General features: G+C 43.0%; 1 protein-coding gene across 1 annotated transcript in view; it reads left to right on the top strand.

The window, feature by feature from the left end:
• The window catches only part of LCA5L (lebercilin LCA5 like), a 41369-nt gene that overhangs the window by 20785 nt on the left and 7660 nt on the right, over positions 1-12924 (top strand). Inside the window, exons 2-3 of the mRNA XM_074389270.1 lie at positions 2415-2929; positions 5324-5461. Of these exons, the coding sequence (XP_074245371.1) occupies positions 2415-2929; positions 5324-5461 (653 nt within the window). The remainder of the gene's footprint in view (positions 1-2414; positions 2930-5323; positions 5462-12924) is intronic.

Consider the following 12924-nt stretch of genomic DNA (forward strand, 5'->3'; position numbering starts at 1 on the left):
GAACATGTCATTCCTCGCCCACCCCTGTTTTAAACCAGCCTGATCCATATTGCCTGAGTCTCAAGTTTCCCCAGCCAGTTCGCAGAGTATTCAAGTGTACAGCCTCAAAAAAACCACAGACACATCTTCGCAGGCCTTCTAGAAGGTGTCCTAGAGGCTGGCCTGCTCCACTTCCCACTTCTTAGTGTGCTTGGAAGCCTATTCTAAAATACTCAATATTCAACCATAGCCCCGACTAAACTGTGGGAAAAAACGTACACTTGAAGACGTAATTGGAAAGACAGGCCACCAGTTATTGATGTGATACTGATACTGTGTTATATAATCTATGTATTCTTTCACAGCCGTGAGTCAAATCCTTCATCTCCAGAAGGCACACTTTGGCTCTCTTGGTTCATTGTTTCTATCACGGATAGAATTGCCTTTTTCACCACCTGGAGCAAACATATTAAGCCACATCTCAGATGTGTCCACACTTGGACCAGTATTTTAAGGTTAGGACTCTGGTGACATTGGCCACTAAATGTCCTTCTCTCTCCAGAATGAGGATCAGACATTTTTAGAATTTAGAATCCAGTTTCCATTTCTCCTTCTCAGAATCCAGATATATGAATATGTATACTTGCACACCACATATATATTCACATACACAGGTGCACACATACATATACCGCTATATCATACGAATGCACACACCTGTGGGGCACTAGTATAGGCACACAGACAGTGGGCTCTGTCTCTCCACTTCCTAGCTGTGTACCCACTGACAAGGGACATCCCCAAGCTTCAGCGTGTTTATCTTTAAAATGGGATGATAGGCCGGGCGCGGTGGCTGACGCCTGTAATCCCAACACTTTGGGAGGCCAAGGCGGGTGGATATCCTGAGGTCAGGAGTTAAAGACCAGCCTGGCCAACATGGTGAAACCCCACCTCTAAAAAAAAAAAAAAAAAAAAAAAAAAAAAAAAAAATTAGTACAGTCATTTACACATGTATTTAACATACTCAAATTCAATTATGTAAGGTTGGTGCTAAATGTGATGTTTTTAAAGACTTTTTGTTTAAAATAGACCCCTGAACACATGCTAGTTACTTCATCTGGTGCCCAGCCAAAGTAACAGGAAAAACTATGTTGGATTTATTGAGACGTGGAAAATCGGTATCTGTAGATAAATACAATTTGATAACTTTTTGAAGACCATTTTGAGTATATGAGATCTTTACACTGGGCTCTCATGTTACACTGTAATTACCCATAACATATTGTTGAAGGGCTTATATCAGATAATATACAGAAAGCATTTAGTTCAATGCCTGACATAGGATAAGCACTTAGTAAATTTCAGCTATTATCATGAGGATTGCCTGTCTTTGAGACAGGGTCTCACTTTGTCACCCAGGCTGGATTGTACCAGCTCACTACAGCCTCAAACTGGGTTCAAGTGATCCTCCCACCAAGCTTCCTGAGGAGCTAGCTAGGGTTATAGGCATGTGCCACCACGCTAGGCTACTTAAATTTTTTTGAGAGGCTGGGCACAGCGGCTCATGCCTGTAATCCCAGCACTTTGGGAGTCCAAGGAGGGTGAATCACTTGAGGTCAGGAGTTGGAGACCAGCCTGGCCAACACTGTGAAACTTTGTCTCTACTGAAAATACAAAAATTAACTGGTTGTGGTGGCAGGCGCCTGTAATCCCAGCTACTTGGGACGCTGAGGCAAGAGAATCACTTGAACCTGGGAGGCAGAGGTTGCAGTGAGCTGAGATTGCACCATTGCACTCTTTCCTGGGCAACAGAGCGAGACTCCATCTAAAAAAAATAAATAATTAATTAACGAAAATTTAAAAATATTTTTTTTTTAGAGACAAGATCTTACTCTGTTGATCAGGCTGTTCTCAAACTCCTGGCCTCAAGCAGTCCTCCCACCACAGCCTCCCAAAGTGCAGAGATTACAAACATGAGCCCTTGCACCTGGCCTATTATCACAGTTTTTAGTCTAGCTGTTATAATAGAAATCTAAGTACAGATTTAAGAGTCAAAGAAGACCTGGTTTTCAATCCGTTCTGTGTCACTTTATGGTTATACATATATCTCATTTAATACAATTCTTTAAGGTCAGTTATAATATATTTTATAGCTGAATAAAATCTCCAGCTATAAAATATATTACAAATGACCTTAAATAATTGTATTAAATGAGATATTTATATATAAAGTACCTAGCCTAAAGCATGGGCGTTCATTAAATGTTAGTTTTTTTCCCCTTCTGGTTACACTTACACTTGTGTGTGTGTGTGTGTGTGTGTGTGTGTGTGTGTGTGGTGTGTGTGCATTGGGGGAGGAGGGAGATTATGCATTTGTGCATATTTGCATATCTGTATATATTACTAGTAGTAAACTGGATTATCTGCTTACACAGGCCAGAAGGAAATCTCAGTTGAAAAAAAGCACACCTGGAATACATCACTTTTTAAATCTCAAATCAATATGATTGCCCAAAGAAGAGATGCTATGGCTCATCGAATACTCTCAGCAAGGCTTCATAAAATTAAAGGACTAAAAAATGAATTAGCTGATATGAATCATAAATTGGAAGCCATCCTTATAGAAAACCAATTTTTGAAACAACTTCAGCTTAGGCATTTGAAAGCTATAGGAAAATATGAGAATTCACAAAATAATCTACCGCAAATTATGGCTAAACATCAGAATGAAGTAAAAAATTTAAGGCAACTCCTTAGGAAATCCCAGGAAAAGGAAAGAACCATATCTAGGAAACTTAGAGAAACTGACAGCCAGTTACTGAAGACTAAAGATGCCTTGCAGGCACTGCAGAAACTTTCTGAAGACAAAAACCTTGCAGAAAGGGAAGAGCTTACTCAGAAATTATCTATTATTACAACAAAAATGGAGGCAAATGACAAAAAAATACAGGTCTGTATTTCAGGGACCCAGACATTTTATAAGATTCCGGAATTTATAGACAAAGGGTGTGCATTAATCGTACATTAATGTAACAAACCATTACTAACTGCTTTGCTTGGCCTGGACTAAATAATTATATTGTCTAATAGAGGGCAGGGAAAGGGAGTGGTTTGAAGGAAGAACAGAAGTAGCTCAAACTAGAAATGTTCATCCTGTTGTAGTGCACAATAGTTCATTCTGTGGCTAGGCTAGTTTATCTGGAAGTGACCGTCTCTAGAGACAGTACAGCTACACCGTTAAGGGACTTTTTTCCTGTGCTGAAAAGATTGCATTGTGACGTGAAACCTCTCTTTGAAATCAGCCCTTAAACTGTTTATTAAAAGCCTATTTCCCTAAAAAGCTACTCAGTGCATCCGTTCAGTGACTTTTGGATTCTCCCTCACCAGTTTGGCCAGGCATTACCACACAGACATTTGTAGTTATTTTTAAAATAGCAGTTTTTCCCAGATAATGTTCCTGGTATTAGGGAAGGAAAAGGAATTAAAATAATTAAAGAAATGACTGGATGGGTTTTCCTCAACAGCACATGGTTGTCAAAATCCTGGGGAATACATTATAAGGAATGACTTGGGGGAAGGCATTGATATCATACTAAGAATTCTTCTGCCTGTTAGATAGTTTGAGTCTATAGACATAAACATAAATGGAATTAATTTAGGATTTAAATCTTTAATATTTGATGCTGAAATACTAGTATTTTCTGTGATCTTAAAGTAAGGAAATATCAGGTTCATTTCCTCCACATTTTTATCTCAGTTATTTCTTCTGTTGTTAAAATTCTGTATTTTCCAAGAAATCTTTCTCACATGAAATTGATATGTGATCTACAGAAAATAATGAGCAACCTCATTTTTCACTCTTGTATACCAAAGTGATATTATTTGGCCTTTTAGGTAATACTGTATTTATCTTAGCATATGCCTGTCATGTGAAAGGAAATATATTTTTATATAGGTATCTAAGTAGTTCATGTTTTCATGTCTATACATAAAACCAAAATAAATTGCATAACTATTTTTTTTTTAAATAAGAAGCACTTACCAAGTATGAAAAATCTCTGTTTGGTTGTAGGCATTTAGTGGAGGAAAACATGTGAACCATGTTTTTTTTTTTTTTTTTTTTTTTTTTTGAGACGGAGTTTCACTCTTGTTACCCAGGCTGGAGTGCAATGGCGCGATCTCGGCTCACCGCAACCTCCGCCTCCTGGGTTGAGGCAATTCTCCTGCCTCAGCCTCCTGAGTAGCTGGGATTACAGGCACACGCCACCATGCCCAGCTAATTTTTTGTATTTTTAGTAGAGACGGGATTTCACCTTGTTGACCAGGATGGTCTCGATCTCTTGACCTCGTGATCCACCCGCCTCGGCCTCCCAAAGTGCTGGGATTACAGGCAACATGTTATTTTTTTAACCTTAATGTTTTAGGGAGTAGTATTTTTAGTGATTCTTTTATCCTTTTAGCTTTCCATATCTTTTACCTTTCCTGTTTGGGAAAAGTACTGATGTTATAATGGAGGAGGTCCTACTGTTATGTTAAAAGAAAGAAAAATAGTCCTTTTGGTAAGCCATTTGTCAAGTCCAGATCAAACAGTTCTCCGATAAAATAGTCCTCATTCTAGAGAGCAGAGGAATATGTGTGTAGATGATTATTGAGTTAAATTAGTCATTTCATTGTCTTATAGTCCATCAATATGGATGGATGTGGTGGTTTGAGTCCATTTTCAGTCTCTGTCATCTGGGAATGACCATTAACGATGTCTACTGATTTTAGGATCTGGTCAAAATCTTTCAGTGAAGCCAGGCATAGTGGCTCATGCCTGTAATCCCAGGACTTTGGGAGGCCAAGGCAGGCAGATCACTTGAGGCCAGGGGTTCAAGACCAGGCTGGCCAACACGGCAAAACCTTGTCTCTACTAAAAATACAAAAATTAGGCGGGCATGGTGGCATGCACCAGTAATCCCAGCTACTCTGTAGGCCGAGGCAGGAGAATCACTTGAACCCAGAAGGCGAAGGTTGCAGTGAGCCAAGATCGTACCACTACATTCCAGCCTGGGCAACAGAGTGAGACTCCAACTCAAAAACTAAAGACTTTTTAAATCAAATTTTAGAGCATGTAAAAAACAGGCTCAAAACATATGAGATTTGTTCTCTAGAGCTGGGGTCTGGGATTTGGGGGCTTTCTTTCAGTTATACTTCATTCTAATATGTGTTCCTTATATAAGCCTTTCACTAAAATTGTATTGAAAATGTGCACTTTTCATACATGTAGTTAGTTTCATTATAGTTGAAGTTTTTGACAATACTAACTTGGTTGCAGAATAGTTAAAATATATACTGTTTTCAGAGCTTGGAAAAACAACTGAGGTTGAATAGCAGAGCCTTTAGTCGGCAGCTGGCTATTGAGAATCAGAAGACTTTAGCGGCTCAAACAGCTACCAAGACTCTGCAGGTGGAAGTAAAACATCTTCAACAAAAACTTAAGGTATTTCTTCTAAAACAAAAATGCAAGAATGAAATTCTCTTTCCTGAAATATATGAGCTATTTATGCCTATTATATCTTTAAATGATTTTTTAAATTTTGCATATATATGTAAAAAGGCTCCTCTCCCCTTTGCAGGGGGTCTGGGCCCCCATCCACAGCTCTGTTTATTTATTTACTTATTTATTTATTTTTGAAACAGAGTCTTTCTCTGTCACCCAGGCTGGAGTGCAGTGGCACAATCTCGGCTCACTGCAACCTCTGCCTCCCAGGTTCAAGTGATTCTAGTATCTCAGCGTCCTAAGTAGCTAAGACTATAGGCATGCAACACCATGCTCGGCTAATTTTCGTTATTTTTTAGTAGAGATGTGCTTTCGCCATGTTGGCCAGGCTGGTCTCGAACCTCTGACCTCAAGTCATCCGCCCGCCTCGGCCTCCCAAAGTGCCGGGATTACAGGCGTGAGCCACCATGCCTGGCCTTCTAATTCAAACCTTTTAAAAATTATAGGACAATAGAGAAAACGTTAAACTGGATATTTGATTATGTGAAGGAATTATTATTGATTGAAGTGTTATTTTAAAAATACATTTTTCTGGCCAGGTTGTGATGGCCGGAATGTGGAATCAAGATACTGCAGTTAGGTTTTAAATGGGATGCCCTTATTTGCTGTAGATAGTAAAATAAGTTATTAGAGATCTAGATTTGCTTCAGATAAGCCAGGGCTGGGGAATGGGGTCAGAGAGAGAATGGGAAACAGGTCCTGAGTTGCTCATTAGTGAAGCTGGCTCATGGAGATTTACTGTACTCTTCTACTTTTATTTTTATATTTTAATTTGTGTAATAAAGTTTCAAAGGGAAAAATGTTTTTGAAATTACATATTTTATGCATTGTTAAAAATGCAATTTTAAAAATTTTATGCAATTATATATTTTATGCATTAGAAAAGGCTAAATTGGCCGGGCGCGGTGGCTCAAGCCTGTAATCCCAGCACTTTGGGAGGCCGAGGCGGGTGGATCACGAGGTCAAGAGATCGAGACCATCCTGGTTAACATAGTGAAACCCCGTCTCTACTAAAAATACAAAAAATTAGCTGGGCATGGTGGCACGTGCCTGTAATCCCAGCTACTCAGGAGGCTGAGGCAGGAGAATTGCCTGAACCCAGGGGGCGGAGGTTGCGGTGAGCTGAGATCGCGCCATTGCACTCCAGCCTGGGTAACAGGAGCGAAACTCCGTCTCAAAAAAAAAAAAAAAAAAAAAAAGAAAAGGCTAAATCAAAAAGGTGGCCTGAACACAGGCTTTTTCTCCCTGTCTGCCAAAGCTCCATGGAAATGACAGAAATTTTTTTTTTTTGAGATGGAGTTTTGCTCTTGTTGCCTTGGCTGGAGTGCAATGTCACGATCTCAGTTCACCGCAACTTCTGCCTCCCAGGTTCAAGTGATTCTCCTGCCTCAGCCTACCAAGTAGCTAGAATTACAGGCATGTGCCACCATGCCCAGCTAATTTTTTAAATTTTTAGTAGCGAAGGGATTTCTCTATCATGGTCAGGCTGGTCTTGAACTCCCGACCTCAGGTGATCCACCCGCCTCAGCCTCCCAAAGTGCTGGGATTACAGGCGTGAGCCATCATGCCCCAGCTAGAAAAATGTATTTTTAAAATAACCCTCCAAACTGAGCATGGTGGCTTACACCTGTAATCCCAATTTTTGGGGAAGGTGAGGCAGAAGGATCTTTTGAGCCCAAGAAGTCAAGACCAGCCACGGCAACAGAACAAAGCCTGTCCCTGCAAGAAATTTAAAAATTATCTGGGCATGATGGCACATGCCTGTAATTCCAGCTACTAAGGAGGCTGAGGCAGGAGGATCTCTTGAGCCCAGGAGTTGGAGTCCTTAGTGAGCTATGACAGTGCCGCTGCACTCCACCCTGGGCAACAGATTGAGACTCTTGTCTCTAAAAATAAATAAAATAATTGATAATCTCCGGATACCAAAACTGTACCAGATCTAACAAAGAATTTCTAGAAGATAAAAAGCAGTTTTTCTTTTTCTTAGATTGCAATCAAACATAGACAATCACAAACTAAATTATCCACAAATAAAATTCTGGAGAGAAACCCTAGAATTTTATTTGTGGAGAGAAACCTCAGAATCAACAGAGGTGAACAAAAGGAGGTCAGGTAGAGCAGCTCACGTTTGTAACGCCGACACTTTGGGAGGCTGAGGCACGAGGATTGCTTGAGCCCAGGAGTTCAAGTTTACAATAAGCAGAATAGAGCCACTGCAGAACTCCACCCTGGGTGACCAGCAAGACCCTGTCTCTTTGAAAAAAAAAAAAAAAACTTTTAAAGGAGCCTGGGGTGGGCCTCAAACATGGCAGTACATTAATCACCTGGGGAGAGTGCTTTTAAAACTCCGTTGCCCAGGCCACACACGTCATAATGAAATGAGAATTTCTGGCATGGCACTCAAGCATCAGGAGATTTACTGCAGTCACCAAGGATGGGTACCTAAGCCACACTCAGAAACAAGTAAGTGAGTTCTTCCAGGGCGAGAAGGACACTGTTCACTCTGGCCTTCAATTGTTGGTGATTATAGACTCTGTTCAACGTGCTTCCTTCCAAAAACCCTCATGGAAATAGCAGTGGAGGAGTACAAAAGAAAACGGGCGCACAATAGCAGAGAAACCTAGTGTTCAGCAAACAGTGGTGATGTGGGTAAATTCACTGACTACGGAAAATGGGTGGAAGCATTTAACGGAACGACGTGGAGCCGGAGCCGCAGCAGGAGACGCGCGGAGAGGCGTTTGTCCGGTCGCAGGCAGGCGCGGGGGCCGGCGGTGAGAGGACAGCAGTCTCAGCTGCCCCACCCGCCTCCTCGGCAGCGCGCGCAGCGTCAGGGAGCCCCGAGTTTGCCACCAGGGGAGAAAATCTGGTTTCCTCCTCTGGAAAGTGAATATGTTGCTTGAGAAGAAATGGGGCTACTGGGGCTGGTATCCCAGGGCAAAACCTTTTAAAGAATAAATTCTGGAATTTGCGAAGTATTCGGTCAAGACCACCTCAGAGTGAAGCCTCCCAGTCAGCAAGTGCCACTGACGCAGAGCCAGCTGCCTTCCCATTCAGCGAGGAAACCTCCCAGAGACACGCATTTCCACACAAAACGGCAGGCACGTGGAACAGCTCCGCGAGCTCTTCCTTCCTACAGCGGCTCAGGCAGCCAGAGCTGTAAAGAAATCAAGCAGCATGAAAGAAAGCAGAAGCGGAGCCCCGGGCCCTTAGTTTGGTTTCCTGTAACTCATTCACCCATGGCCTATCTCCTGTAGTTCCTCCCTGCACTCAGGATACCCTCCCACTACCACCTCCCACCAGGCCTGTTGCACCTGGAAAAAGGAGATGGCCCCTTATGCCTCACCTCCAAGGGTCACTCCTAGCAGTCATCCAAAGGGAGAAGGAATAGAAGCTTCCAGGATGTTTTCGAATCCTGACCGCTCAGTTACTGTGCTGCAGCACCAATCACTCCACCATTCAACTGACTTAAGAATGGTAATATTGGCCGGGTGCGGTGGCTCACGCCTGTAATCCCAGCACTTTGGGAGGCCAAGGCGGGTGGATCACAAGGTCAAGAGATCGAGACCATCCTGGTCAACATGGTGAAACCCTGTCTCTACTAAAAATACAAAAAATTAGCTGGGCATGGTGGCGCGTGCCTGTAATCCCAGCTACTCAGGAGGCTGAGGCAGGAGAATTGCCTGAACCCGGGAGACAGAGGTTGCGGTGAGCCAAGATCGCACCATTGCACTCCAGCCTGGGTAACAAGAGCAAAACTCCGTCAAAAAAAAAAAAAAAAGAAAAAGAAAAAAGAATGGTAATATTAATATTTCTTTTGTTTCTATTTTTTGCCTTGAGTCTTTTTTTTTTTTTTTTTTTTTTTTTTTTGAGACAGAGTCTCCCTCTGTATCCCAGACTGGAGTGTGGTGGCATGATCACAGCTCACTGCAACCTCCGCCTTCCCAGGTTCAAGTCATTCTCGTGCCTCAGCCTCCCCTGTAGCTGGGATTAAGGTGTGCACCACAATGCCCAGCTAATTTTTGTATTTTTAGTAGAAACGGGGTTTCACCATGTTGGCCAGTCTGGTCTCAAATCCCTGGACTCAAGTGATCTGCTCACCTTGGCCTTCCAAAGCACTGGAGTTACAGGCATGAGCCACCATGCCCGGCCGGCAACGTTAATTTTGTTCACGAATCTACGATTTGGGTGGGCATGGCTTGAATAGGGACAGCTCATCTCTTCCCATCTTGGTATCAGCTAGAGTGGTTCAAAGGCTGGAGGCTAGAATGATCTGAAGTCTCACTCATATGTCTGCAGTTGGTAACAGCTGACAGCTGAGATCTTAGCTAGGTTGTTGGCTGGGACCTTACACACAACCCCATAACTTGGTGGCTGGATTTGAAGGGAAAAATGAAAAAGAGAAGAGAAAGCCACAGAGAAAGGAGAGAGCCAGAGAGAGAGAGAGGAGAGACCCAGGCAGATGCAATATTGCCTTTTGTGACCTAGCCTTGACAATCACACAGCGTCACTTGTGTCTCACTGCATTTGTCAGGGCGGTCCTAGGTGGTTCAAGCAGTGAACGCCACCTCTTGGGGTGGGGGGGGGGTCACAAAGTTCTTGAAGAGCATATGGGACAGAAATCTTGTGGCAATTTTAGAAAAATATAGCCAGCCACATTAAGTCATCATTTGAGCTTGGGAGAGTCTGGTCCCCAAAGTCAGAAGTTCTGTTTCTGTGCCTTGAAACTCATTTTCAAGTCATCCCAAGGTCTAGACCCACTTCTGGAGTATGAGCCGAAGTAGGAAGAGGGGTGTCGGCCTTCCACAGCTCCCACATGAGGTACTGCATCCCGTCTTAAACCCAGGCTGCAGTCGCGCTCCTGCATAAGACATTGCTTTCTGTCTTGTTTTTGGAAGCCATCAATGCTGACTTTAATATGATTCCACACCGTGAGCCAACTTCGCATTTAACTCTGACTTGATACCCTTTGCACTTGGGGGTAGTCTGAGCATGCCACGAGCGTTCCATGAACATTCCCAGCCCTGGATGATCTCGTTTCCCTTGACCAATTGAACTCAACCGCACAGGTATCCCGGGTTGTGTTCCAGACCTGCTGTGTTAGACTTCTGGCCCAGCTCTGTTGTGGGGCCCAACCTGAAGCTCTGCTCCAAGCCTCGAGGAGGACAGTCCTCCACGCTGCTTCCTTTTGAGCCCCGCCACCCCTGTGGCGGCCTCTTATTCTGTCCTGGCTCTGCCTCCTTCCTGCTCTCTGTTGCTGACCCCCGAGAGTCCAAACCAAATCAAAAGAATTGGATTTTTCAGGCAATCAAAATCTGTCCCTGTAAATATGAAAATGTTTCTTAACCAGTGTGGATGAAAAATCATTCTAAAATGTTTTACACAGTATCCTTCATCTTAAACTTATTATCCAGAATACACTTGATCAGCTCTTCATGGTGGTGAACTGTCAGCATTTTTTGTTCTTTTGGCTAAGTGTTACCACAATAAAAGAAAAGAGAGATGAACCATTAACATTTTTGCCTCTAGAAACTTAAATTCTAGAGATTAAGATTCTCATGTTTTATCCATTTGTGTACTTCTGATAAAAATCTAATTTTATGGTTCAAATGAGTAGAAAACCTACACTGTACAATTCAGGTACAAAAATATGTAATGTTCTTTATCTTCTGTAACTGAGCCATACTTCCTTATTAGCCCCATTCACACAAATTAGGGTTGAGGACAGCAGTGGACAAGGAAAAATGGATAAAAGCTCATCTCAGTCTCTTCTAACTGAAAACATTATTATGCTAAGTTGTCTCCTTTACTTGCAGACTTTTTCCTCATCCCTATTTTCTGTCTCAGTGGAGATGGCATTCTGGCATGAGAGAAAACGTGTGTATTCTTGGCAGGGGGAAAAAGAGGCCTCTGGTCTGTGCTCTGCCCTCTGGCCCCTCTCTAGACTGGTTCTCTTGACAAGTGACTGGTCTTAAATTCCCAGGACCCTGTCTGATGTGCACTGAATGTGGCTGCTGAAACTCACAGCCTCTTCTCAGTCTGATCAAACAACTGGTGATCTTCTCTTGCTGTTGATGCAAATGATCTGAGAGCATCCTTCATCTGATCCCTGGCTAGATTCTCTGTCACAAAGCCTGTGCTGTGGGAGCACGTGTACCCGTGAGGACTCCAGAGCAGGTGCAGCTCCCACCTCAGGTCCCACTGGTTGCAAGGGTAAGGGAAGCACTATCAATCTCTGGCTTACACAGGGCATTTAGCACTTTCTAACTTAGGCAATACCACTTGGGCAATACCATGTTACTTTAGGATGAGTGGAGGCGGTTGGATTGGAGGGGGCGCTTTTCAAGGGGCTTGCAGTTTTCTTGAACCACACCAAGGCCTTTTGTACTGAGACTTTCCCAAACCTCAGAGATGTTTCTCACCCTCTGAATATCCCTTGGCCCATAGATTTGACCCTAAGGGGCACAAGGAGACCAGAACTCACTTTCTGTTTCTCTCTCTTTCTCTCTCTCTCTGTGTGTACACATGCACGTATGTCACACTCTGACATCCCTGGGTTCCTTCCTCCTTACTGCCCACCTCTCTTAACTATCGTTGTTACTAAAATTCAGTGGTCTCGAGTCCAAAGCCTTTCTTTCCTCCTGGTATACATACAAGAAGGAGTATTTGCTATTCAATAAAAACCATTTTTTGTTCCTTAACAAGTTAAGGTTTCAAAATGTCCATTTTGCCAAGACTCAGAAAAGTCAATATTGAAATTTAAAACTGAACAATGATACCCTTGTTCTAGGCCTTCCCCCCACTGCCCTTGTCTAGATGCAGACCTGTCTCATAAAACTTTGTATTAGATGGCAGAAACGTTCACCTGTGCTGTCCAGCACTGCAGTCACTAGTCACACGAAGCTGGTGACCGCTTACTGGAAATACAAATAGTGTGGCTGACAACCTAAATTTTAATTATTATTTTTTTTTTCAAGACGGACTTTTGCTCTTAGGCCCAGGGGAGTAAAGTAGCGCAATTTCCACTCACTGCAACCTCTGCCCCTGGGTTCAAGCAATTCTCCTGCCTCAGCCTCCCAAGTAGCTGGGATTACAGGCGCCCTGTCACCATACCTGGCTAATTTTTGTGTTTTTAGTTGAGATGAGGTTTCACTATGTTGGCCAGGCTGGTCTCGAACTCCTGACCTCAGGTGATCCACCCCCGCTCAGCCTCCCAAAGTGCTGGGATTACACGCATGAGCCACCACGCTTTTTAACTTTTATTTTCGACCCTAAACTTTATTTTCATTTAGATGAAATCACAACATATAGCTAGTGGCTACTGTAATGCACAGTGGAGAAGAACATTTCATAAACTTCAGGGCACAGGCCCACAGGACAGAGGGAAAACAGTGGACAAGCTTACC

This window comes from Saimiri boliviensis, chromosome 18, assembly GCF_048565385.1.
Source record: "Saimiri boliviensis isolate mSaiBol1 chromosome 18, mSaiBol1.pri, whole genome shotgun sequence".
NCBI classification, from domain to species: Eukaryota; Metazoa; Chordata; class Mammalia; order Primates; family Cebidae; genus Saimiri; species Saimiri boliviensis.